Here is a 26,921-nt window from a genome sequence, read left to right as displayed (position 1 = left end):
TCAACTTAAAAAACATTAAATAAAACTCAGAGGATTGAGCTCTTTTTAATTCAAAGGCACAAAAGTTACCTGGAAATGGTTTTTCAGCAACAGTTACTAAGATCAAGAGACTGCCCCTCCCAGGGGGTGGGAGGGTGGACTTTGAAGCAGAGAGAAACACAAGCTATATTCAGAAATGTGAATTTGTTTCCCAAATTAAAAAATATATGTATGGGAAAAAAGGCAGGACATGTTGCATGTCATACCCCTAACCAATTTAAGCTTCTAAAATAACGAGGCAAACACATTCAGCCACCAGTGTTAAGCTCAAGCTATGGAACCTAATGTTAAGGCTTATCATTTATAAGCTTGGGCCATCCACTTTTTGGCCATCCACTTTTCCCACTGCTCTTACTTCCCCCCTTTCTTTAAGTCCTGCTGCAATAACAGGGGCGGGGGGGGGGGGGGGAGGCAACAGGGCTACTACAGCAACAACTGCCAGGGAACCTCCAGCATCAGGACTGTTGTTTGTGTTCATGTAATTCACAACAGGAACGAACATACAACTGGGGCTTCTAAGCCCTATCATAGGTAATACCTGTTTGAGAAAGGATACTTCTCTCTCTCAAAAGCATCAGGGAGTACAAGCAGGAAAACAATCCTCAAGACAAAGCTACACTGAGGAGAAGGGGCCCAATATACCAACCACAAGAGAACGGATGGGAGAGGAGAGCAGAGGTGCCCAAACAGGTGGCAAAGCTCACTTCAGTTAAGGAGCTCCATTTCATTTGCTCTGCTAACAGGGTTTGAAGGGCAAAGAGTGGAGGTGAAGCTTATCAACAGAGAAAGCACAACTCGGCCCTCTCCTTTATATCAGTCTTTTTAGGAGCATGCATTCACACTGGGTATGACAGCTGCAAAAACTTATACCATGGAAACACACACCAGAGCATATTGCTCCACTTTGGTCTACTACAATGTTTTCTGGGGACACCCTTCATTCTACTCACCATGTTAGGCATTCCTGCCCCAGGAACTGGCTTCTTGTCCATTGGAAACTGTGGTAAGCTATTCTGCAGTCCAGCTTTATTCTGCATCTGAGGCCCAAGTCCACTGGCTCCAATCTGCTGCCCGGTATTCTGACTATATGGCTGGCCATAAGGGCTGGGATTGCTCATCATTCCCATCTAGGAATTAAAACGGCAAGATGTTCAAGTAAGATAGTTTAAGTTCACACTGTAAAAGGCAAATGAATGCTTCAGAGAAGCAAGAGTGATCACAGCCATGAACCAGCCACAATGCAATACTGATCCACATGCTTCCTCTGCTCCATTATGTGCATGTATTTACCAGTCACACAACATTAACTCCTCAACCAGACAGTTCCTATAAACACAGCAAAGCCAACTTACCAAACTTTGAGGTCAGTCTGGTCAGAATTGGCCTGATTATTTCTTTAGAAAAGATTTTGTTCAACAGATTTCTCATTTCTGCTTTCCCAATCACAAATTTGTACCGTGGACTACGTAACTCACAAGTCTGGAAGAATTCTTCTGCTCACTGCATCTGTGCAGACTCCAAATGGAGACAAATACCACCTTCATTCATATCAGCAGGGTTTATCCCAAAAATCTCCTACCCAACTGTCAGCCCTCCCACAGCTCCTCTCCAGACAGCCGTAACAATGCATGTCTCCACTTGCAGTACACAACCATTTTCAATTTAAGAATACACCCTAGGAATAGGTAACACCACACACAGCCACAGTAACTCGTTTGCAGTGAGCAGTACTAGAGGTCCAAGGAGATGGTAGGAAGGAACTCCGCAAACAAAACAAATCTATTGAACCATTCATCCACAGGGGGAGTAGATTCGTATTTCACACAAGCTATATGCATATTCAACAGTTTTAGCATACCAGAATATACCATTTGTTGGCTTGGAATGCCCCAGAACCTAAAGAACAGTTAGGAGCAATCTTGCCAATAAAGTTGTTTGTCCTCTGACTTTTTTTTCCATTCCTTGCATTCCCATCTATTTTTCATAGGAAATCTGGCCTCCTAGGACGAAAACAACTAGCCATAGAGGACCAGGAAAACTGGAGATCTTTGTTAAGATTACCAAGTTCTCACCGTTACTGAGGCAGGATCTTCAAGGAGCCATAACTCATAATAATAATAAAGGCATGAAAAGACTTTAAACAGCTGTATTGTTTCAATTCACATTAGCATTTGACTAGACAATGTTCAGTCTCCTTGATGCTTTTTGGTTCAAGTCTGGGCATTTTCCTGCACCCAAAAAGCGCATACAGGCTCCTACGGTAGGTTTGTTTCCAATCACTCCTACATTTATTCTCAAAGCATCCTCCCCTAGTAGAAACCTTGTTTCTACTCCTTACCAAGCTTCTCCAACCTGCACAGAGAAGTAACCTACATGCCCGGAGATTACCTGTGATTAGTCAAACACTTTCCTTTTTCAGGTTGTAACATCTGCCAATCCATTATAATAGCCTTCAGTTTGCATTTACAATATAAAGCAGGATCAAACCCAAGCTACAGGAAAAGGAACACAAAATTCACTGAAGAACCTGCCACTTTAGACATCTGATATGTACAAGTGAATTCCCTTGAGGACAGCCCCCCTCCTCCACACACAAGTAATAACCATAATCACACAGCAGTAATTCATTAGAGAGCAATGAAAAGAATCTCTACACATGGCAGATAAACAAACTATGCAATGATCAGGCAGAACTAAAAAAAGCTTCCTTTCCTCTGTCTCCTTTGGCACCATCCCTGCCATGTCTCGACTGTGATGACTACACATATGGTGACCGATGAGGTAGTTGCTGCCAAAAACAGAACAGGTGAGACTCAAATCCTTCCTGCGTCTCCCTCAGAGGACTAGTAAGATCTTATGTGCAAGTTGAGCAGAAGGGAAAGGGAGAAGAAAAACATAAGGAGTCAGCAAACACACTTTCAGGACTCTTCCCCATCGTCATTGCTGCCTCAAACTGACCAACAGGTTTAAGGCTTAGTGAAAGACTGACAGCGGGAATTATTTCCTTAAGAAAACAACATATGTTTTCCTGTAAGATAGCCTGATCCCTTTGGCTCCAGAAAGGGTTTTTAAAGCAGGAACATCCCCAAAACCAGAAATATCTACACAAAGTTTTCAAGTTCATTAACAATCATAGCTCCCAAAGTTAGCTGACACCTGAGAGTACACTAAAGCACAGACTATGTTGGCCATCACTAACACTGCCCCCATATGACTTCGGCAACTTATGCTATCAGCCTTAAAAAAAAAAAACAACCAACCCTAACCAAACAATTCAGAATTGAAGGCTGAAGGCACATTTTCACACCCTGGTGTCACAGGGAGAAATCAAGATGCCCAACTCAGACAATTGGGGACTTCACACATTGATACCAAAGGATTCAGAATAACGGTGGCCTGATGAGCCAGCTCTGTGCTGACTGCAGGGGGAGAAACCCAAACCTAGACTTAAAAAAGCACCTTTGCTATGTCACCCAAAATGGAAGCTTTCTAATGAAACTCAGGGTTGATGTTTGACCATGCCAATCAGCCTTTGTATCTGCAACACAGCTGGACACAGACTTTATGTGAAGCATCAGGCTTTTTCAAATGTACTAAACAAGCTGGCCCAGCACAACGATCTCTGATGTTTTCTCAAGCACGAGCCACTGGCACTGTCTGGGGTGCAAAACCAGCCCCCTCAAATAAGGCTGCCTCCATGGCAGAAACACAGGGCTCCGCTCTCCCTAGGGCTGAGAACCATCATCCACTCTACCAAAGGGAATTCCTCCACCCCGCTGTACCCAGGGACATGGCAGCAGAAGACTACATGCCCAGCTCAGCCCAGCTGCTCCCAACAGGGGTAATTCTCAGTTCCTTGTCTCAGCCTACAGGAGAGGCAAAGACCAGAGAAGCACTGGCCAGGCTGGAGGGCAAGCATGCCAAACTGACTCTGGAAGCCACACACTCAAGCAACGCCTAAGAAGGATGCCAAAAAATAAATGCCTCAAGGTGTCCTGGCACAAATCAGCAGCCATCATTTGGTCCAGGTGAGACTGACACCTGCCAGATCCACAGCTAAACCTCACAGCAATGCCCCCTGGTCCTGCCATCCCAGACCCACTAACCTGACACCAACAACCTGCATGCAACTCTAGACTGAGTCAAGAGAAGGGTCATTTGGGAGATTCTTCACCTGGCACAAGGTGGCCTTGTGACCCTGGCACAAGAAGCAGGAGCATGCTCATGTCATTTATGGTGATATGTTGAGAAACATGAATAAAAGAAAACATGAAACAGGAAGAAATGGATGACTTCATGGCTACAGAAGGAAGATAAAAATAACCCTGCGTGATTTTATCAGTAGGAAACAACCAGAAAGACTGACATATAGTTCATCATCATATTAAATGATCTATTAGGAGTGAGGGGTAGATAAACAACCAAGTGCAGAAGAACCAGCCAAAGAAAGGTGGTGTTAGCACCACTGCATGAGACAAGTGCAAGGCTTCATCTGCAATACCATGCAAAAACATACATGGCTGAATCACAGCTACAGGTCAGCAAGTGCAGCCTCTACTCACTCCTCCCTGGCAAGTAGAGGTTGCACTTCTTCCACTGCTCTGAAGGAGGAACACCTCCTTCCACTGCTCTTCCCATTTCTCTTCTTATCCATCCCATCTGTTGTTCTTCCTTCCTCTCCTCACCTCACAGCCTCAACTTACTTTCATCACATATGCAAGGACTTGCACACAAGGAAGACAGAAATCCACATCACAGTAAAGAAGAGGAGGAGGAGGAAACAAGGAAAACGGCAAGAGATGATGATGCATGGCTAATAGACAGCAAAGGTAATATCCAATGTTTATACCTTCTACATACACCGTGGAAAACAACTTGACTTTCCTGCCTCCAATTGAAGCAGGGGCTGTCATTACCAGAATGGTGGAAGATGTGCAACTCTCACCATGTAAAGAGCATGGATGACAAGTTCAGGAAACATCCTAGTTCACAAGCACGAGCAGCATCAGATAGGACTGTTCGGACACTCCTCCCATCTAAGAATAGCAACTACAGAAGTGGAGGAAATTCCCCAAAGTTTTGTTCTAATGCCATGAAACACATGCATCTTCAGTTCGGAAGAAGGTCAAGCAACTAACTCTGCTTCTAGTTCTACTGTTGACACCACAGAGTACAAATTGAGGAGGAATACCTGTTATATCTATGCACATAGACATTACAAATATTCTACTGTTTCTCTATAAAAACAACTGCTTAACCGACAGTCTAATATTTGAAAGACAACTAGCTATCAGCAATAGTATTGAACAATGACCAGTTTTAAGATTTGCAAAGATAAACGTAAGCATGGAGAAGTAAAAAAATGGAATTAAGTTTCAATAACATTGTTCCAAATAATCCAACATTTGCAGTATCAACTATGTACCTCTATCAGGGTAACTGCAGTGCGTGCACTAGTTTAAGACCATACTGATGGTATCTAGTATCTCTCCAGATCCACATGTTTACAAGTAGAAGTTAATTAACTTTCCCAAAACAGTTAGTTTTAGTAAATTCCAGATGGCTCTTTAAAAACAAGAATTTATTGTACATCACTTTCTAGTGCCATTCTACTGACTGCTAGAGCATTACTGGACCCAGGCATAATCTAACAACAAAATTTTGCCAGTGCTATCTGCTGCATTCTTTCCAAGGACTGTTATCGATCATTGTTCTTTGCACTTGATTGCATAATGTTTTAAGATACCTATTGCAAGACACTAGTATTATTTAACTGCCATCTCTGCAAGAAACTCCCCTATCCACCCCAGAAACTTAGACTCAAAGACAAGTCTTTACTGCGCCATTTCTCCCTCATAAACAAACATTCCTCCCTTACACCAGGATAAAGCGAGCAATTATCCATTTCTCCACCTTGGTTCACCAAAGAAGAAAAAGCAAAGGACCAGAACACACAACTACACTTTTAATTGGATTACTGTACTTGATTGTATGGTATGCTTGGTCACAGAGTCTAAACAGTATGGATACATTTACCTGTTGAATCAAACAGCTAATGAAAAGGCAACCAAGAACACTGACCTACCTAAAATGTGACACTGAATATACTAACACTAAGGAACATAACGTGCTTTTATTTTCTTTATCTAATTTTACAATTTGAGGGTGACATCATCTTCAATCTCTCTGCAACTTTGAACAGAACTTTATTATTCTGAAATTTCTTATTGTTTTACTTAAAGGAAGTTACAGAGATTCTGAAGAATTACATTTGTCTTTGTAAAATATTGCCATCAATTCTTCTTAACAGAGGTTAAACTGATAAAACCAAGTGTATCCATTATAATAGGAGAAAACCCTGTATATACTCAAACAGTAAGCCAAATGACAAAGAATTACTACTGGAACTGTAAACATTTCAAGTAATTTCACATGCGAGTGAAATACTCACATAGCAGAGGCAGTAGTAATGGCATTACTACTCTGAACTGCCTTCATGTCCATTTCATTACTTGAGTAACAGAACATTTCTTGAATCAGTGGGAGATGAAATCTAAATGACCTGAAGGCCAGGTGAACTTAAGTCACTTTGTGATAGACCACTGCTATCACAGAAATGCACACACCAACTTACACACAAAATACCCTCCTCCCCTAGTAAGAGGCTGGATAGTAAGACCGTAACTGGGCACTCTCGACTGAACCCAGTGGAACAACAGGCTGAAGGTTTTAGCTAGATATAATTCCAAATGAAGAATGGTTCAAAACAGGAAACATGAATTTGTTCTGAAGTCACTATAGAGCTTGAATTTGCTATCTGTTTACTTTTAAATTAATCAAAGCTGTAAAACTATCTAGTGAAACAAAAAGCCCGAAAAATGCTTAAACACTGAAAGAATCTAAGCATTACAAACAATTTCCAAAACTCAATTTTAAGAGTAATAGGCATGTCTGTCGTCCTCCTAACTTGCACACAACCAAGCACACAGAAAACAAAAAGCTATTCAAGAAAGCAAAACTTGTTACAATTCCTTTGCCCTCCAAACTTCTAACAGTTCCTTTCAGGCTAGACTTTCACAGGCATTTTTACGCTGGTACTGTCACCAAAGCAGGGTCCACACCCTCCTCTGACTGGCAGTATCAACTCCTTCAGTATGTCCCCTCCCTAATATCAGCACTAGCTGTCCAACTGATGAGTATAAATTGGACCAGAAAAACAATTCAAATTAAAACTTTTTTTTTTTAAATGACCATGTGAGTTTCAAGCCTGGATTAGTTCCTCAACACAGCCTGTCATGCAACACCAACAGAGATGGCATGCAGACAGAATTGCATCTTTGTATGTCAGTGACTGCTTACGTCATACATAAAACTACAGCATTAGACCACAGGATGTAAGTGGCAGATTATGACAGTACAAGTTTATGTGTACCAGGTGACCCCAAATCAATCATTTACATTGACAATTGGAATTTCAAGTCCTAAAAAGTAACACACAGAACTGGAAAAGTTGGAAAGTACATGGCTAATGTGTAAAGCAAGTGTTCCACTATATTGCTAGCCAGTGTTTTCGGAGGAGAGGAAGAAAACACTTCAGTAACTCCACAGGACAACAGAACAAAGCAGAAATGTAACCAATGTTGCTTTCCAAATTGACTAGCCACTTGGAGCTCATCTTTACTGCCAGAAGAGTGTAACATCCTCCCTCCCAATTAGTTAACAGCACAGCAAACCTAAGCTATTCCTCCATACAAACCACTGCAGACAACACACCTCTGTTTTACTGAGAGAGAACTCAGAGGCAACCCTCCATCACCTAAAGGGGCTGAATTTGGCAAGCTAACATGAAGAAGTTGAACACAACCAAAGTGTCTGGTCTATTTTTTTCTCCTACTGAAGGACAGCTTCTGGATAATGCACATTTTTTGCAGCGATGAAGGAAACGTACAAGGAAATGTACAGAAGTTATTACACAAACTCCCACATTAACAGCAACACTAGTACTAAATTTACCAATTAAAAAAACTGGCTTTTAAAAACAACTGCTTAGGGTCCTCTGTTTTCATCTACTTTTTGAAGATTTGTAGGTGGGAAAAAACAAAAGCAGATGGGTGGAGAGATAAAATGGTCAGACATTACTGTTGTCAGATTTTGCTAACTCCACTGCATGAAGTGAAACACAGGCTCCCTGCCAACAACCAAACCAATTGAAGACATTCTGGAATTTCAGCCTCCATTTCAGACTGTTCTTTCTCATCCAGCAGTTTCAACTCCTTTATGAGGGCTATACCCACCATACTTACACTAGAAGTCTCAAGGCTTTTTATCAGCAATTAAAGAACTCTAAGTATTTTTAACCAGTCTGGTACTATGAACTAAAAACCAGAAGTTATCATATATTTGGTCTGAATATTCCCAAAAGCACAAAAGTAATTTTTATTTATTTATTTTTTTAAACAGCCAAGGAATAGTGAATGAGACATTATATAATTCCAATACAAGAATACTTCTAAGTGGTTACATATTTCTTTCCACTGTAAACTGCATACAAAATTTTCAACTGTAGCAATCAAGCTTTGCAACAACTTTCCTGTCAGGCAAAAATATCTGAAATAACCAGACCACAAAAGCAATTCATTACTAGACATCTCTCTCTCTCTCTCTCTCTCTCTCAGAATCATTGTTAGCAGCACACTGAGCTTAAGCAAACAGCTAAGATCAAAGAACTTCATAATTAATATGTTCACGAGACACGAAAATCATTTTACTTCATACATTAAAGCATAGCAAAACCATTAATACACTGCCTAATTTTCATTTATGTTTCTAATACATTTATAGACTATGTTACTTATCATTCCAAGCCCTCCAAGCGGACGGGCTTTAGGCATTCCAAGATAGATCTATTCAGGTATTGCAAAACACCTGGGAAAAAACTTTCCCCTCGTTAGCCAAGAAACACAAAATACTCAGCCTAAAGTGAACTGAAACATTTAAGTATTTTCTAGGCTTTTGATCAAAACACTAAAAACTTGAGAAGAAATACTCAAGTAGCCCCCTACTCTAAAAAAGCTAATTGTGCATGATAAAAATTAAATTTAGACATCTCCTTGTCACTTAAACCACTTCATCATCTCTCTTCTTTTCAGTGACTCATGAGAACTACTTTCTTCCAATCTCCTAAATTACAAAAGCACATCTATTTTCCTCTCCAGTATAAAAAAAGATTTTTTTCAGCTTTCTGGTTTACTCTTCTATAGACAAAGCCTTTGTAAATTTTAAAACTAGAACTGAGTTGGATTAACAGTCTTTTAAGAACCCAACATTTGTCTTCAGGTGTTTAAGCAAGCATTCATTCTCCACCATTAACTCAAATACCTATTTCTTAACAAGGCCCATGTATGTCTTAGCACATAGTGTTACCAATCCATTCAAACCTGTATGTGCCTCTTAGCACCTGCTACAGCATAAACACTCAGCCGATTTCAGACAACAAATACTCTCATTGTGTCACACAGAAAAAAGCACCACAACATCTAAAAGGTCCTGATGGATTCCCATCACACTCACAATACCAGCATCACATTAGATAGGAAAATACATTTGTAGACAAAGCATAAAACAGAATAAAATACAATCAAGTTACCTTTCAGTGTTGTTGATAATCTATACTGCCACAAGATTTCTAAAACAGGCTTTTTAATCTAGCAATAGTCTTGCTTATTGTGCAAGACCCAATTTTTGCCTCCCATGACTGCCACAAATTCCACTTGAGCAGCGTATAAACTATTTACCACATGATCCAGGACTCTTAAAAGAAAAAAAAATCCTATTCTGTAGAATCCATACTGCAGAGGAATAACAAAGTCAACAACAAGAAGGAAGGTAACAAAGACAACTTTAGCTTGTCTTACCTTGTTCATGGCTCCAGGCTGTGGCCCTCTCAGTCCAGCCTGTCCTCCCATCTGCGGAGAGCCTTGTTGCAGTGTTTCAGCCAACAAGTTACCAGCACTACCCATGCCTGGGTTTGGGTATGGCATATTAGGTCGCCCTCTGCCTGCTCCAATTGAACCGTTCATGACTTGCCCCTGCATCATCCCCTGTCCATTGCCTGCTGCCAACATCCCAGGATTCATGCCAGCATTCATTCCTGTGTTCATTCCCATGCCAGGCTGGTTAACTGGACTGTTTACTGTTGGCATCATTCCTGCTGTGGATTGGGCTGAAGGACCCTGGTTTGGTCCACTTGCACCCATCGCCATATTGGGAGAAGTCAACCCAGCCTGTGCCATGGGGCTTTTCACCATGCTGTTTAACATTCCCATTCCAGGACTATTTTGTTGGGTTTGACTGGCCATGCCCTGGCCAGGGCCACCAACCCCCATATTGAGATTTGGGGAGCTACCAGCCCGTAAAAGTTCAGACAGCTGCTTGTGTTTAGAGGCAGCATCTTGTGCCAGGCCAAGGCTGGTCTGCAGCTGATTAATGTCACCACCATTGGTGAGTCCCAGTTCTGTGGAGCTGATCAGTTCATCTGGCAAGTCATGTTCCAGATCAAAGAGTGATCCAAAATCTGAAAAACAAAACAAATTTTATAAGAGGTCAGAGCAATCAGTAGTGTCTTGAAGAAAAAAATCTTATTCATTAGTTTCTATTTTTTTATTTCAAGTAACTAGCAAAACTTCACTTTCGATCTTCCAGGAAAATTCCCGTATCAGTCATTACTGAAAACTATCCAATTTGTCATGATAAAAGTAATCTCTAAACTTTACAGAGTCTAAACTAGAGAAGACCATTCTACTTCACTCCTACAACAGTTCGTGTTGAAAGATCACTGGGTATCTCAGACTATGATCTCTCAACTTGAGAAATTTGACAAGGAAGGAGAGGAAAAAAACCCCTGTATTAAAAAAATCCCACAGAGTTAGCCAATGGAATTAGACAACAATTATTACAAAGAATTAAAAGGTTGATGGGAAAGCACTGTCTTTAATTTTTAACTTTCACTGAACTCTGTCACTTTTGGAACAGACATAACTAACATAGTAATATAGTTTCCAAAAAAAAGTTTACTGTTTATAAAATAATAGAGGTTTGGTTGTGGGGTTTTGTTTTGGTTTTTTTTCTTGTTGGGTGTTTTGTTGGGTTTTTTTGGGGTTTTTTTTTTTGTTTGTTTGTTTTTGTTTTTTTTACATCTTCCACATCCAGTCATTCCCAGCACAGAATTGCAAAATTCCATTGAACTTCACTGGACAGCCAGTATCTTCCCACAATGAACACTGTCAAAAAACAATCAAAAGTAACCCTCCTGGCCACGAAGCTGTGAAAAAAACGCCAGGATGAAAAATCAAATTCACATCTCAAGAGCCCATGCAAAGCAATCCCCAAGGGAACCAAGTGGAGAAAGATTACTATTTGGGATATATAGATACAGAGAATATTACACAGTACCCAGAATCAATTTGCTCAAGAAAACAAGAAGTTCTCATGTCTGCAGAAGCAGCATGCACCTGGATCTGTATATTTAATATACGGTAGTTAAATCAAAAATAACCTAGAAAGTTTATGGCTAAAAGCTGAGCCACTGTGTGACATAACTATGCACAACTAGGTTGTAAAGCTTAATATTTGGAATCTGAGAATACCTAGTAAAGGAGGTAAAAATCTTAACTATTGGAATATTTCAGCATCACTTCTGCCAGAAAGGTCATTTCATGGATGCTCTGTAGGAGGTATTGCACTGCATTTTCAGAAATTTCAGTTCTAGACAATGACCTAAAATACTACACATTATCTCAGCAACTGCATTTAAAAGGAAATGTCAATTACACTGAACTCTAGAGAGGCTGGCAAGATGATTTGGTCCAAACATTAATGGAAAAAGACTACAGTTAAACAGCGCGTAAGTCAGAAAAGCTCATCAGCATTAGAAATCTGTTCAAAATGTTCCACACAATACCATACCCAAACTGCCAAGCTCCAATACTAACAGAATTTCTACAACTTCGCAACTGTTATCATAGATAAGATCATGACTTAAGAATTCTGAAAATACGGTATGAGGTTGGCAAGAATGCAGGTATACCACAACAGAGGAGATTTTATAACTCCATTTATATATTCTTCATTACTGCAAAGCACCAGAGACAGAATTAAAATTTCCACTAAAGAACTATGTTTTAAACTATTAAAATCAGTTAGCCCATTCTTCATTAACATAAATCTTGTGCTAAAAGTTATGCTTTGCAACACATACTGAGGACCGATCTTTCATTTGCATTACTGGTATTCTTCAGCATGACTGGTATTTTTGAAGATTCAGAAGTGAAGGAAGAATCTGAAGAATAAAACTTTGTCCAAGTTCTCCTCCATTTAAAATGATGAATTTAGAGTTTTCTGTCAGTACACTTACCTCAAAACACACACCTCCCCCCAAAAAAACTTACAGTGCTCAGTGGTTAGCTTAAGAATTAAATATTGATGAACATGGTAAGAGTTATAGTGGAAGAGACCCTCAAATTAGAAAGGAGATCAAGGAAATGAAGAAAGCAATAAAAAAAAAGTGACAGTTTAAGATAGCTTCAGGATGCCTTCAACAGGCAAATGTTGAAGCACTACATCCAGACAACACTGGCTAATAACCTGACAAGTAGTCCATGAGTGAGGAAGGAGTAAAAAATACAATCAGTAATTCAGAAGTTAGTCTGCTGTCCAGAAAAAAATAATTCTCCTTAATGATGAACAAACAAAACTGAAAACGAAAATTAGGTGTCTGGGAAGAACATGAGCCAGCACAAACCCTGTACCTACAACATAACCATAATGGCAGCACACAGCAACCTCCCATCCGCAAACTGGAAAACAGCTGTTGAGGCAAAGATGCCCACACGGCTCAAAGGCCAGTTTTGTGACTGATTGCAGCTGGGCAAAGAACTTCTGCTCTTCAATAGACAGAGCTTCCAGGACATGGCTAGTCCCAAAACAAAAATCCCCACTTCACCTTTCTTGAGATAAGACCATTATACATTAAGCCTTTCACGAAACCACCTGGGAAGTGATCAGTAAATGTCTAAATATGAAGAACTAATTCATTTTTCAAACCACTACAGAATATTTTCTCAGAAAGACCCATTTAGATGATTTCAGATATAACACTGCAAAGGGGCAGTGCAATTTTTGTTTTGAGAGACAAAGATTTGCTCATCTTTCTTCAAAACAAAATATTAATCTGCTTCTCTGAAGACCTCATTCTTTTTGAAATTCCCCCTCCTCATAAATGAGGAGATAATTCCAGCTTTAAGGCTTACTTGCTCATATCTAACTGGAGTATCCAGGTACAAGCTACCTGAGCAACTTGGCCTGGTCATTCTGTGCCACCCATGAACAGGAAGAAAAATGTAATAAAAACTCAAAATGTTTTTAATTCTTTTTATTAATGTCTCAAAACACAACAAATCACAGCTACATTAAAAAAAAAAACAACCAAAACAAAACAAACCTAAATGGTTGTGAGATAATCCCAATTGGATTAGTTCTTTACATCAAAAAATGTAAACTGTTCTTTCCATATAAGACTAACTTGTTAGGATTTTTAATCCTAGAGAATACACAACAGAAGATTCATCATAAAAGAATACTATCAGCTACAAGCCAAAATCGTAAGTCGTAAATACCAACAATGTAATATTCTGGTGTGAGTTTGCTCTTTTTGCAAATCTTTTCCGAAAACAAAACTTCAAAGTCTTCTTCAGCCAATAGATAAACACAAAACTAGAAAAACTTTCAGTTGTCTGGTTAACTATGAAAATTACATTTTTAGTCAACTGCTGGGAGGCAGAAGTTTTCAGATACAGGACTGAAACACGAACAGTCTCAAAAGACCATAAAGATCAGTAAGACTGTGTATATCTAGCAACAGTTGGAATCCATTTCAGTCTTTTACATACAACACGTATCCTAAAGCCCATTGTAGAGAGTTCTACCTATGACCAATCCAAAAATGGACAAGGGTAGGCCAGATGGCTCACAGACTATGTGAAAATAATGGCACATACTCACACAAGAGCCAAAGGCATAGCTTAAGACAATGGTGATAAATATCCATAGAACTGATTGACTTTCCAGCACACCGAGTCCACTGCTAGCCTTGCAATCTGTTTCATTAAGGACAAACACAAAGATTTCTTACTAACAAAATAAAGCTTGTGGGAAGGCGAAGGAGGCAGATTAGTCCTCCAAAGGTTTGTCTACCTGATTCATAATCCCTAGACATCTTAGGGTATAATCAGACACAGAAAAACTGGGATGTAACAGAACAGACAGTATCTGGCCTAAGAGCTCAAAAACATCCAGTAATATGCAGGCAGTAAGTGCTAGAGCTAAATCTTGATCTCAATAGAGTGGCACAGAGTGATTCCACATTATGTTATTTATGGTATTATAAATGTATTTCTTTCCACAGGTAACAAGAAGATATAGAATACATTGCTACTGCCACCTAAGATTCAAAGGAAAGAGAAGGAAAGTACCTCCACAAAACAACATCAGAAAGTCTTAACCTGAGGTAGTCTCAACATGCAAAGGCATATAATAATTCCTTTTAGAAACTGTACCACTACTGAACACTTAAGTAACTCTTTTTTTGTAGAGTCAAGAAACTGGCCTGACTTGCTCTGGCTACATTAGGTCTGTAGTGAGAAAGTGGGTCAGAAAAGACAGTAGATGGAGCAGGTCCGTTTCTTTCAATAGCAGTCCAGTTAAACTGGATTAATATGAACTGCACCCTAAACTGTGAGAAAGCAACTTCAAAAATCAGTGTCCTAACTTGTGTTGCATACTATGGATTATTTTCTTAGTTTTGGACCCTACTTCTAAGAAGCCTGCCTTTGACAGTGTCTGATCTGCAAGATGCAAAGAAACTGCTGGCCTGAGTTGGAAATCCACCTGGCACCAAAATGGACTTTAAACTAGTACAGATTCAGAGTGTGCAATCAAAATCCTTAAGTCAATAAGACATCGGTGCCTTATCAAGTGATCAATTTTCAAACAAGTTACAAAGTACTTATTTCAAGCTAGTTTTACTGCAAGAGCACCTGGCAGCACCAGTGATGTAACAGCTCTCAAAGCATGCAAGGCAAGGTAGACATTTCTGACAGTGCTTACAACGCAAGGAAAATATATCCATATTAACTACTTAGCAAATAAATCAATATATGGGTTTAAGTGGCACACGCTAGTTTCTTCTGCATGCTTTCTAGCCTACAGTCATGATTCAGTCATTTTCTCATTTCTGGATTAAGACAACAAACCTCTAGTCACCTTTCAAAAAAACCCAGGCATTTCTAGCTAATTGGAGATTATCTGGTTCTGGCAAATAGGAAACTAGTATTATTCACTGCAGCCTAAGAACTTGCCCACATGCTACAAAATAGCAAGAACGCTTTACTCTCATGTGTACTGTACCCTCAGACTCAAGACATTCAAGCATTCAGTTTCAAAGAAGAGTTGGTATATCTGGAGAAACAGCATCCTGTGTGAACAGTGACGCCTGAAGAACCCTGCATGCCAGACATGTAAGACAACAACTTACTCCAGTGCTTACCTCATTGCTGATCTTACAGAGGTAAGAGACTTTACAGTTCCTGTCCCTGCATCCCATTTATTATATTCTGAACACATACATATCAAATTAGAAAGCTGCTGAACGGTCACCTGTTTGCATAAGTGTTTCTGGGCTCCAGAAACCTATTAGTGGATCAAATTATATCACAGTTATTAGGTTCACAATGAAACAAGTGGACAAGGCTTAATACAGGACACTGAATACAAAGCATGCATGTGACAGGGTTGACAGGAGCCACAGATGATGTTGGACTACACAGAAAACATGATACCTTTGCTGCGCTTTCAGACAATGAACAACAATAAGCTGCTGAGGTCAGTATCTTCCCTGCATGGCAACATGAAAGCTATCCAGGAATTGAACAGGGCCTAGATGTAACAGAGAAAGTGCCCAGAGGATACAAACAATATTCCAGAGAAACCCGCCATTCAAGCTTGCAGTCAAGCACCAGCATTACAGGCCCTAAAACGTATTGTCTGAGATGCCCTTAAAAAAAAAAAAAAAAGCCAGAACTCAAAACATAAAAATAAAAAAAGGCAGAACAAAATAAGGAGACACATTCTCACAAGATGATTCTCAGGTATCCATGAAAACGCAGAAGCAAAGGTGAAGCACAGACTTGAAACAAAGTGCTAATAAAGAAAGTCATCAATTCCCAAGGCCTCTGCAATGGCAGAAAATTAAGCTAGACATGTTCAGACAGTTTTATCAGGGGGAAAAAAAACCACGTCTAAGAAAGAGGCAAAAACTCTAAGATTCCTACCAGGTGGGTGTGAGAGAACTTTGCTATACAGCATTCTGGAGATCAGATTTATTCTTACCATTAAAGCCCATTAAGGAGAAGGCTTTTCATGTAGATCCTCCATGAAGCCACAATGACCCAATGGTAAACTCTGCCAAACTGTTTTTCATAACTTAAAATGTAGAGTTAATTTAAATTAATCTACTAATTTGATGCAAAATGAAGGGGCAAAAATTCAACATCAGCCTAAAATATTAAGGTCTACGTTCATCGTTGCAACTACTGCTTCCAAAATCCTAGGATATCAGTGCCTATATAACCCTAATCATTACTCACGCCCAAAGTGGAAGTATGATGCAGAGGTCTTCGCTATTGCTTATGTAATGGCAACTGAGAACCCTTATTCTGTATTACGCTATTTGGGTAACAGAGTCTTCAGCATTAGCCTTCAATACCAATTCTGTTCCCTGTAAGGAAGTGGGGAAGCACTGCCTCCTTCCTTCCCTGCTAATCCAGAAAAGACCTGAATTTGTTCACTACATCAAGAAACTTGATAATCTGAAGTAAGACTGCAAACGACACAAGCAGAAAACACATCTAAAAAGGACATACTCAAAACCCCTGGAAGACAACAAACGCAAAGGCACAAAACGTGGTAGCACATCGTGGTAGCACACAACTTCAGACGCAGATTTTTTTTTTTTTTAAAAAACAACCAAACATTTGTTGGTCAAAGTCCAATTCACCATCTAGAATGCACATGATTTCACTATTACTTGTAACAACCAGGTATAAACATTAGTATTTTACAAGTGTAAACAAAAAATCATTCTAAAGAAGCAACAACTTATCGTTCAACATCTACTGAAGTCCTAAAATTAGGACCTCACTCCACTTTTTTTTTTTTTTAAGCTATCCTAATTCCTATTCAAACACTGGCATCAAACACATCAACTCTTGTTTAAGGACAATTTTGCGAAGTCTCAATAATCTGCAAGTTTAAGTCATACTTGTCCCAAACTAGTATCAACAGAAATGCCAATTTTAGTAGACTCTGGTTGATGCATGTGTTTTGCAACTTCAGAAGAAAACTGTATTTATAACAAACTGTTTTCGTTTTCATTGTCATATTCAAAGTTCTCCAAAAACCAGTATTCAGAGATACAGATGATAGCAGGTGTTTACCACTGAAAACCATAGTGAAAATTCCATGGTTATGATGCTGGAATATGGAATTGTAGCTGTTCTAGGGAAACAGAAGTGGTGTAATCATATGGAAAAGACTGGGTACAAGAACCAAGATAGGGTACGTTTAATGTTTTGACATTACTTAAGGGGGAATTTCAGAGACACTGTTGTTTGTGTACCTGCCTACTCATGCTGTTACCTAACACAATGCAACGGTACTAGTCTTGCCATCACTGATGGCCCAAATAACATGAAGTTTTGACATTCTAATTACAAAATGCTGAAGTCGCACAGTTAATAATTTCCTTGTGAACATCTTGCTATTTGCATAAATTTCATTGGGCTACTTTTAACTTTAGTGAAAAGTTTCTAAATATATTCCCAAGACTATCCTGTGTAGGCCACTGAAATTCCCATCAGACCACCTTAAGTTACCTACTGTTGGTCTGTGATACCATCAAATAGTAAGAATGGCATTTCAGTTGGGAGTCTGATAAATTGTGGACCACCATGCACACAAGTCTGGAAAGCTAGAGATGCCTTGCTGGTCTGCTATACTGGTGGGCAAAAAATGGGCACATGCAGATAGGAAGGGAACACCCATATGTGCACAAACACACTGAATCAGTTTCATTTTAGAAGTGATCACGCATCAGTTTCAAGAAAAGAGTAAAGTTCACTTCATTGTCAATGACGACTTTGAAATGATGCAATCTGCATATACAATTACCAAAAAGTCAAGTCAGTTTTCTGAGTATTACTGACTTGAGTTCATTCAACATTACTCCCAAGTAAAACCAAAAAGCAATGCTGAATTTATGTAAAAAAAAAAATATACAAGTAAACAAAAAACAGAAGTCAGCAGATCGGACTTCTTTATCTTGAACCAGTAATTCCACAGAGCTCCTGAAATCGTATTCAGGAATACGTAAAAGGCAGTTTAGCTTCAGCAGAATTTGTACTGAGCAAGCCATACACCAGTGTTTTGCCAGAATTTTATTTTTTATTAGAATTCTAAAAAAGAAAAAACCTGAGAACTAGATTATTTTAGTTCATCAACACAGTAAGAGTACGTTGTAAGAGAGATTATCTATTCACTTGTATTTGGGAGTTCTACAAAGCAAGAAACAGTAAATCATGATTCTGCAAGCAAACAGATAACGGCTCAAAACTCTACTTACATCTCTTATGGAGATGCAACAAAAGGTGCAGTACAGAGGTGTTTCACACCATCAAATGGAAAAAAGCAAAATCTTTCTCTGCCCCATCTCACAACCACCAATAATAGAAAGTAACCTGTGCTGGTTTTGAAGGTCCTGTACTTAACTTGCACTTTTTAAAGAAAATCCTAGTTTGGACCATGATTGCATCTCCTTGCTGTTCCTGTAAACACACCTGACATAGTCAGCTAAACCACAAATTACTATGATTTGAGTTAATCAGAATTCAACACTTCTTTTTCTGATTTTCTTCAAAAAGTTTTGGAAGAAATGCATGCTTGAAGAAGAATATAGCACATCAAGTTTTTAAGAGAACTTTAAATACATTCATATGCCAATCCATTTTAAGGAAACTTGTTGCTATTTAGGAAGAGAACAAAGTCATGTTGTCAGATACGTCACTTACGGCTCAGGGAGAGGATTTCTGTGAATTGCCCTAGTTCAAGTTCTACTTGAAGTTCTACAAATTCAGTGTAACCATGGAAGTTTTTTGTCAGTGCATACAACCATATGCAGAGACAGATGTATTTTACTTCAGCCTGCTGCTACAGTTTAACTAAAGACAGAAAAGCCAAATCCTTGGAGACAGGTGTGCATTGTTTATCTGTCAGTGAAATCTACACAGCAAAATTACTCCATTTGTCAAATAATAAATCTAAATGCTTTTTGGCCAAGCCCTCTCAGAGGGGGCACTAGTTTGGGTGACAAGAAAGGTTAAAGTAGTATCATTACATTGTTGGAACAAGCACTGAAAGGCTGCTCCTGTTAAAGCAGCTAAGCAAGACACTGAGGTGACGCACTGGAGATAATCAAGCAGCCTACAGAGAAGATGCAAGAAATACACACTAAATCATACAAAATTAAAATCTAATAATAAAGTCATTTTCTCCAAGTTGTAAAGGTACAAGAAACCAGAATTCCTACAGTAGAAGTTCAGCATTTATCCCCAGTACCTTATGAAACCCACATCCCCTAAAAACGTACACTAAATCCTAGAGTCCGCTAGACCCTTCCCAGATAAACTTTGGTTTTCTGCAAATACACAACTGACCAATAACCTGAAGTGGGGACCCTCTAGACTAAATCCAAACCCTGCTCTAGGACCGTGAGGGACAAGATGCAAAAATTAGTATTTTTTTTTAATCTAGGATTTAAATTCCCAAGTTCAGCAACAAAGGTTTTCCCTGCAATATCAAATTTGTGAATGTGTATTTTTAAATCAGTTTTCTAGTCTTAAAAGTTTTTTTATTTGTAAGTGCTCAAGATTCAGTTTTACAGCATGATATGTATGGTTCTTGTGTTGTAGTGGATTTCTTTTTTTTTTAAAGTTAGGTACCTTTCTAACATTGCTCAGAAAAAGTACATACCTACGTCAGACACACACAATCCACTTGGTGAAAGGGGCAAAAAAAGCAGAGATATAGCAGTTTGGAAGTCTACGAGGTTCAAAAGTCTGCAAAATTTTCTTTAAAAAGTTCCTAAGCACCATATGAATGATCGGTTTACTTTTAAAGAAAATCTTGCAGACTTAAATTCTCTTAATTTAGATTTATTCCTAATGCAGTTACTTCGAGAACCTACTTAGCTACAAGGCAAAGATGCCCATTTTTGCCACACAAGCATCCACCATTGCAATACTTGATTTACAGTATATGCCATCCATCAAACCATATTTTAAGGCATCTCTCATCTCATAACAACTAATAATTGGAAAAAAAATAGAAAAAAAATGTGGCTCTCAACAAGAAGGGATAATAATATTTAACTGATGGCTGTAAGTTAAATGTAGCTAATGACTTGGTCTTAAACATTAGCCAGAAAACCATTTGTGAAAAGTATTTAATTTTAAAAGTAGTATATACAAACACTAGGGAAAAAAACACAGCTGTCTGAAAACAGAATTGATAACCATGCATATGCCCCTGGAAAAGGCAGTGAGACAAGATTAATATGATTCATTTCGAGCAAAGAAACATCCTGATACATTTGGAACAAATGAAAGATGAGTATCAGTCAAAACTGCAGTAGTCCAGGCGAGAAGTTTCGTTACAAGTCTTAGACCTTTGATGTAAGGGAGAGTAAAGTTTTAAAGGTCAGAAGCAGTTCCTGAAAAAAAAGGAACACAGAAACTTTACAAAAGATGGGTACTGAAAGGGAGATTGAAGATGTGCTATTACTCAGAAAAATACAACTTTTGGATATAGTAAACTGAAAGATGTTAAGGCACATACCACAAATATGTACACTGATCTCTGATATAACACACACGCCAACTAATTGTAGAAAACTGACTTCCAATGTTACAGCAAGCCAGAAACACTAAGCACTTAAAATCCTATTTTCGGATCTAGCAACCCAAAGACACGAGACCATACAACCATGCTGCAGCAGAGTATACTCCACTTCTATTTCTTGACGAAACACAGCAGTTGTGAACCCAGAGCCCAAAAAGCTTTCCTAGTTCACAGAAAACAGGTTATTTCTAAGGGGGGGCTGTAAAACATGATTAAACTCTCCCTTCTTGAATATACCATGTAGAAATCTGTATGTGGCAATTTCAGCACACCTGCATTACTGCAGGAAAAATTGAGGGGTTCACAAATAAAAAAAAAAATCACTGGTTTAAGGCATCCAGTTAAAGATGTATCTTTATGAAAGACTTCCACTCATTTATGCAAGGAGATAACTCTTCAGGATGCACTCAAATTATTCTGTTATACTGGGCCGGGGGGGGGGGGGGGGGGGGGGGGGGCGGGGGGGGGGGGCGGGAATAGAGTAGTGTATACCAGTTTGCTAAGCCAATGTTTAAGAAAGTCTTGTTAGACTAGGTGCAACATATCAAAACAGTGTTTCTACCAGTAAGGAAAGATAAGCAAAACGAGCTACACTGGCAAAGTACTTATACCAATGTAACCATCCTAGTACAGAAGAGCTGTGGTAGCACCAAACTCACATCCATACTAAGGATACTGTACCAACAAAAGGTGACCCCACTGTAGAGTTGTAATGGCCCTCAGAAAACTTAACGTCTGGACAACATATACGTATAATTACCACTCTTCTTTGCAACAAATTTAACATTTAAATAGAAAAAAAAGTTGTAGAAAAATCTCTAGCAGTTTAAGGGAATCCACAGAGTCCTGCTCCTGAAGCTATTCTAGAACTACCCAACATTTAAGAAAAAAATGAAACCATTCAAAAATTCTAATACACTACACAACACTGACAATACCAAGATTTTCTAAATTACTTCAAAATGTTTATTACAAAATGTGCTACAAACATTTCAGTTTCCCTCTAAGTCTATGTTATTCTCACCTCCTAAAGAAGGAATTGGCATTAATAAAGCAACTGAAAACTGCACTAATACAGTATGTTCTATGGCAAAGCAAATTTTGACCAGGGAACACACGAACCATTTAAGACTTTAAAGACAGAAGAAGATGCAGCACTGCAACAACAGTGGGAAACGCAGCTATATTTGGCTGCTGCCAATAAATCAAGCCTATTGGGACAATCTTTGCCGACTTTTTTAGAAGAAAACCGCCGACATAGGAGTTTAGTACATTCCAAGCCCAGAATATCAGTATTATCCAGGTCTACAGTGAAAACATGAGTGAATTAGGGACTCAACTTAGTCTTCAATGTAAATACACTTAACATCTGCAAGTTTGGGAATAAGTTAACTAGAGTCAGTCACTGTTTTTAGGTATCGAACAAGCTAAAACAGTATTTCAGATTAAGAAATGAATCAAAAAGTTAACAGCAAAAGAAACACACCGGAAGATCCACTATGCATGTGTGCTGGAAAAAGTGTCATCAACAGTGCGAGTTTCTTACCTTTCTCCTTCCCTCTCTCTAATGATGCTGTGAATCTAACAGTTTTAAAAAGAGTGCTTGAGTAAGTACATAAGCACCATGTTATTTATTTTCTATAATTAACTAAGGAGTGGGGACAATACAACAGATTCTATAAGTGGAATTTACTTAATGAAAGCTGCTTGCACTATTTCAAAGCAAATTTAAGGAGGAAATAGGTTAAAAAATGTAAACTTCAAAGTAGTTTCCATAACAGCAAAAGCGGGACAAAAAAAATTGCACTCTCTCAAGCAGCAAATGAAAAAATATAACCCTCAAAACACGCTTATTGGTTAAGAGGTTTGATTTTATTTAATTAGAGAAACAGATATGATATTGTGTTAAACACAGAAAGTGGCACTGTCCCAAATCCAGGTAATAAGTTGTCAACAAAAAAAAAATCCAGAAGAGTAAGAATCCTAATAGTTTTTATGTAGCATATATGAAGTGTTTGCACCACTATAAACCTCTGCATAGCTATCAGGTGATGACAATCTCAATCACTTTGAGAAAAATTATCCCATTTGTGCATTACTGAAACTGTCCAACAATCCCTAGTATTTCACCATAACTGTAAAAAGTTCATTAATTAAGCTGCCCAGTAAGCTAACAATTAAAATAGACTACGTATTCTGTGAAAACCTGCACCTGTTAAACTGGAATACATTCACAAATTATCCAAACCTTATTTGATCAGAAATGTCTTAACTTAGACACATGCGTTCACCTAAATCACAATACGCCTTTAACTTTCATATTTTTCAAGTATCAGGACTTCTCTCACAAAATACATTTTTATTTCACCTCTCTAAACAGAGGAAGATAACCACCATCAAGATAAATTAAAAATGGTTACTACTGAATTAAGTACTGATTTCCAAGTCTAGCACAAGAAAACCCAACAACTAGCTCTAGCTAAAGAGCAGCTTCTCCAATGCTCTTCTCTCTTATTAGAGACCTGTTGATATTACGAATAGTCATGTCCTCCTGTTACAACATAATATTGCCTGTATCTAATATACTCTAGAAGTTACACACAAACTTTTCAAAACTAATACGTCATTCACCAAGAACAGAGAAGGCAAAAATCAAAATTTTGAAGATGATTCCAAGTAGAATCACATCCACTGCTCAACCGAAACCCAGCTACTAAAACCTTGTGATTACTGTCAAATGAGGAGCTTTTTTTTAAAAAAAACAACAAACAACTCTTCCTTTTTCTTGCTAGCTGTTAACTGCATTGAACAAGACCACCGGTGGCTTCAGAAATGCCACCACTTGCCAGACTCTGGCAGGAGGAGGCCTCCTCCATATCCCACAGGCTAAGAAGATCTAAAGTGAGTTCAGAAACTCCTGTGGGACAGGTAACCGAGTACTCTCGTAGCAAAATGACACCAAATACTCATCTGATTCACAAGAAGCATTAAAAAAGCTGAACAGCCCTTTGTTACTCCCTCCCCCCTCCCAGTACAACCAGTTCATATTTGCTAGGGATTGGGACACCTAAGATTTCCAACCTTTAGCTTGCCTTCGCAGCATCACCGAAGACCTTAGCAGGACTGCAGAGAAGCCCCTTTATCTTCACAGCCCTTAAGTCTACAGGGGAATTTCAGACATTTTGCTCTCGCGGTGAAGAAATGGGAGATGCAAGATGAACTACACTCCATATTGATTCTTAATGCAAATAAGGTGAAATAACATTTCATTTCTAAGAAGATAAGAGTCTCGATAAACCTTATGCCCCAAGCTTGAGATCTGGATTTTGGTTTTAGCTGTTTTTTCCTAAAGTCGATGGTCTATTTGAATCAGAAAAGCAGTTTTTAAATATCCTTCTGCAAGGAAGAGTAAGAAGGATTGTAAAAAGTAAATCAAATAAGCAGACTGCATGTAAGTAGAAAAAAGAAAAACAACAGAAATAAATCTCGTTTCTAAACGAGCTGTAAAAAAAACCTTGTATAGGCAAAATAAAATAAGAAATAAGACACATTTGTGTGTACGAACGTACAAACGTAATTCAACAATAAAGTGTACAAAAGCATCATCTTTAGCACTATTTTGTATTTCTGCAACTCGCATTAAAGGTATATGCGTAGCAAGGAGCTCAGCAATAACTACTATTGTGAAAGACACGAAAATGACAAACTGTTAAGTCTTATCTGCAGTTGATCAAAAGCACAATAAACTGAACAGCTTCGCTTTCAATCACTTCCAAAAAAACAGAACGGCAGAAACATCCGAACACTCTCCTTATGCCATTAACACCAATAGGTTCAAACGGAGCGAAAACGGGAGAAACAGACAGGCAGAAAGGACGAAGGCAGGCACGAGTTAACAGCAGCAAAAGGGAGGAGGAGATTTAGGCAGAAAAGGGGAGAAAAGGGCAGTAATTGCGGCACCGAGAGGTGGGGAGGGCCTGGGCCCCCGAGACTGACCTGTGCCGTCGCTGGCGGACACGGAGAGCGCCGGTGAGGAGAGTTTAGGCCGCTTGGCTGAAGGCGGGCCCGGCTCCACCACATTCTCGGCCATTTTTAATTCTTTTTTAGACAATCACTCAGAGCAGAGAGACGGTGGGGGGTGAACCCCAAAACCTTCACCTTCTTCTCGGGCCCCGAGTCAGCTGAAGAACAACAATAACGCCGAGAGCTAGCGAGGAGGATCTGGCGGAGGAGGGGGGCCAAGTTCCCCTTTTTCTGCCCCTCGGGCTCCGGGAGGGCGGCAGCGGAGAAGGAGGGAGAAGGTGGGAGCTGGGGCGGGGGGGGAAGATGCCTCTTCCCCCAGGCGAAAGGGCTGAGCGAAGATAGGAAGAGCAGGTAAAGCCCCCGCCAAAAAAAAAAAATTAAAAAAATTTAAAAATTAAAAAAAAAAAAAAAGAGAGGCTGGTGTTTTTTTTTTTTTTTAAGTAAAATTAATCCCGGCTGTTGTGCTGCTGGTGCTTCCTCGCCGCCGCCACCATCATCATCTTCATCCTTCGGGGGGTCTCCTCCTCCTGCTGCCTCCTCACCGCCGCCATCAGCCTCTTCCTCCTCGGCGCCGTCCTCCTCCTCCTCATCGCCACAAGGAGGCGGGCGAAGGAGGGGAGAGGAGGAGGAAAAAAGAAAAAAAGATCACCGTCCTCTAGCAGCAGCTCCTTCCCCCTCCAACACCACCCTGCAAAAAAATACCCACCGCCAGCGACAGGGCTGGGGGGGAGGCGGCAGGGAGAGCGGCAAGGCGTGCGCGGGGTCCCCAGCTCCACTCGCTTCTTCCTCGCCCGTCGTTAATGGCTGCAGAAAGGGGAGCTGTAAGGATGAGGAGGGTGAGGATAAGTCCCAGGAGTCTCCGCTTCACATCTTGTTGTGCAGGGAAGGAGGAGGGGTTGTTGTCCTGATGGAGGCAGCACCGATCGCGGGATGGGAAGGTGGGGGGCGGGTTTCAACACCCTCTCTGCCCCCCCACCCCTTCTTCTCTTCTTTCCCCTTCCTCTTTCTCTCGCTCTCAGTAGCAGGCTGCCCCCCCCTCCGGCGCAGGCAGAGGGGCCGATCCCACAGCAGCGGCAGGAGGAGGAGGAGGAAGAAGCCGGCCCCTCCCCCCCCTCTGCCTACCTTCCCCCCTCCCGGGCGGCCGAGGATGGTTGCGAGCGCTGGCGCCGGGCAGGGAGGGGGCTGCCCGTCTCCGCTCCTGCGGACCCACGGGCTATGCGGGGCGCGAAAAGCGAGGGAGAAAAAACCTCGGCCGCTGCTCGGGCGCGGCGGGGACTCCCTCTTCTCTCTGCGCGGGTGGGGAAGGAAGCGAAGAGGTTGGTAGTCGGGAGGGAAGGAGGCGGCCGGTCAGCGACCCCTCCGAGAAGAGGAGGGGGGGTAAAATTAAAATAATAAAATAGAAGAAAAATTACGCCGGGGGTGGGCGGGGGACTCGCCCAGGGGTGGGTTAAATGGCCGGGAGGGGGAGGGGGTCCTCGGCGCTCCCCGGCGGGGGGGGGTGAGGGGGGGTGGGGCGGGACGGCGCAGGCAGCGCGGGGGCCGAGCGCAGGCTCCCTACTGCCCCTGCCTGGCGCTCGGCGGCGGCCCGGCTGCGGCCGCTCCTGTGGCGTGTGTGGCGGAGCGGGCAGAAGCGGGGGCGGAGGGGAGCGGAGGAGAGAAAGAAGTCGGGGAAAAGGAGAAAAGAGAGAAGGAGAGAGAGAGGAAAGAGAGGGGACGGGCAGGCTGGGGTGGGGGGGGGGGGGGCGTCTCGGCTCCTCGCTTCTCTCCCCGTCCCCTAGCCGTGCCCCTGGGTC

The 26,921-nt window shown here is 40.5% G+C and overlaps 1 protein-coding gene across 2 annotated transcripts in view; it reads right to left on the bottom strand.

Annotated features, from left to right (window-relative positions):
• The window catches only part of EP300 (E1A binding protein p300), a 64,284-nt gene extending 38,751 nt beyond the window's left edge, over positions 1-25,533 (bottom strand). For both annotated transcript variants that reach the window (XM_050915368.1, XM_050915369.1), the window contains exons 1-3: positions 25,102-25,533; positions 9,954-10,612; positions 990-1,166 (exon numbers count right to left, since the gene is read on the bottom strand). In XM_050915368.1, coding sequence (XP_050771325.1) covers positions 990-1,166; positions 9,954-10,612; positions 25,102-25,195 — 930 coding nt within the window. In that variant the 5' untranslated portion in view covers positions 25,196-25,533. The remainder of the gene's footprint in view (positions 1-989; positions 1,167-9,953; positions 10,613-25,101) is intronic.
• Between the last annotated feature and the right edge of the window lie 1,388 nt (positions 25,534-26,921).

The sequence above is a fragment of the Gymnogyps californianus genome, chromosome 1 (genome assembly GCF_018139145.2).
Source record: "Gymnogyps californianus isolate 813 chromosome 1, ASM1813914v2, whole genome shotgun sequence".
Classification (NCBI taxonomy): domain Eukaryota; kingdom Metazoa; phylum Chordata; class Aves; order Accipitriformes; family Cathartidae; genus Gymnogyps; species Gymnogyps californianus.
This window is presented reverse-complemented; position numbering and strand designations above follow the sequence as displayed.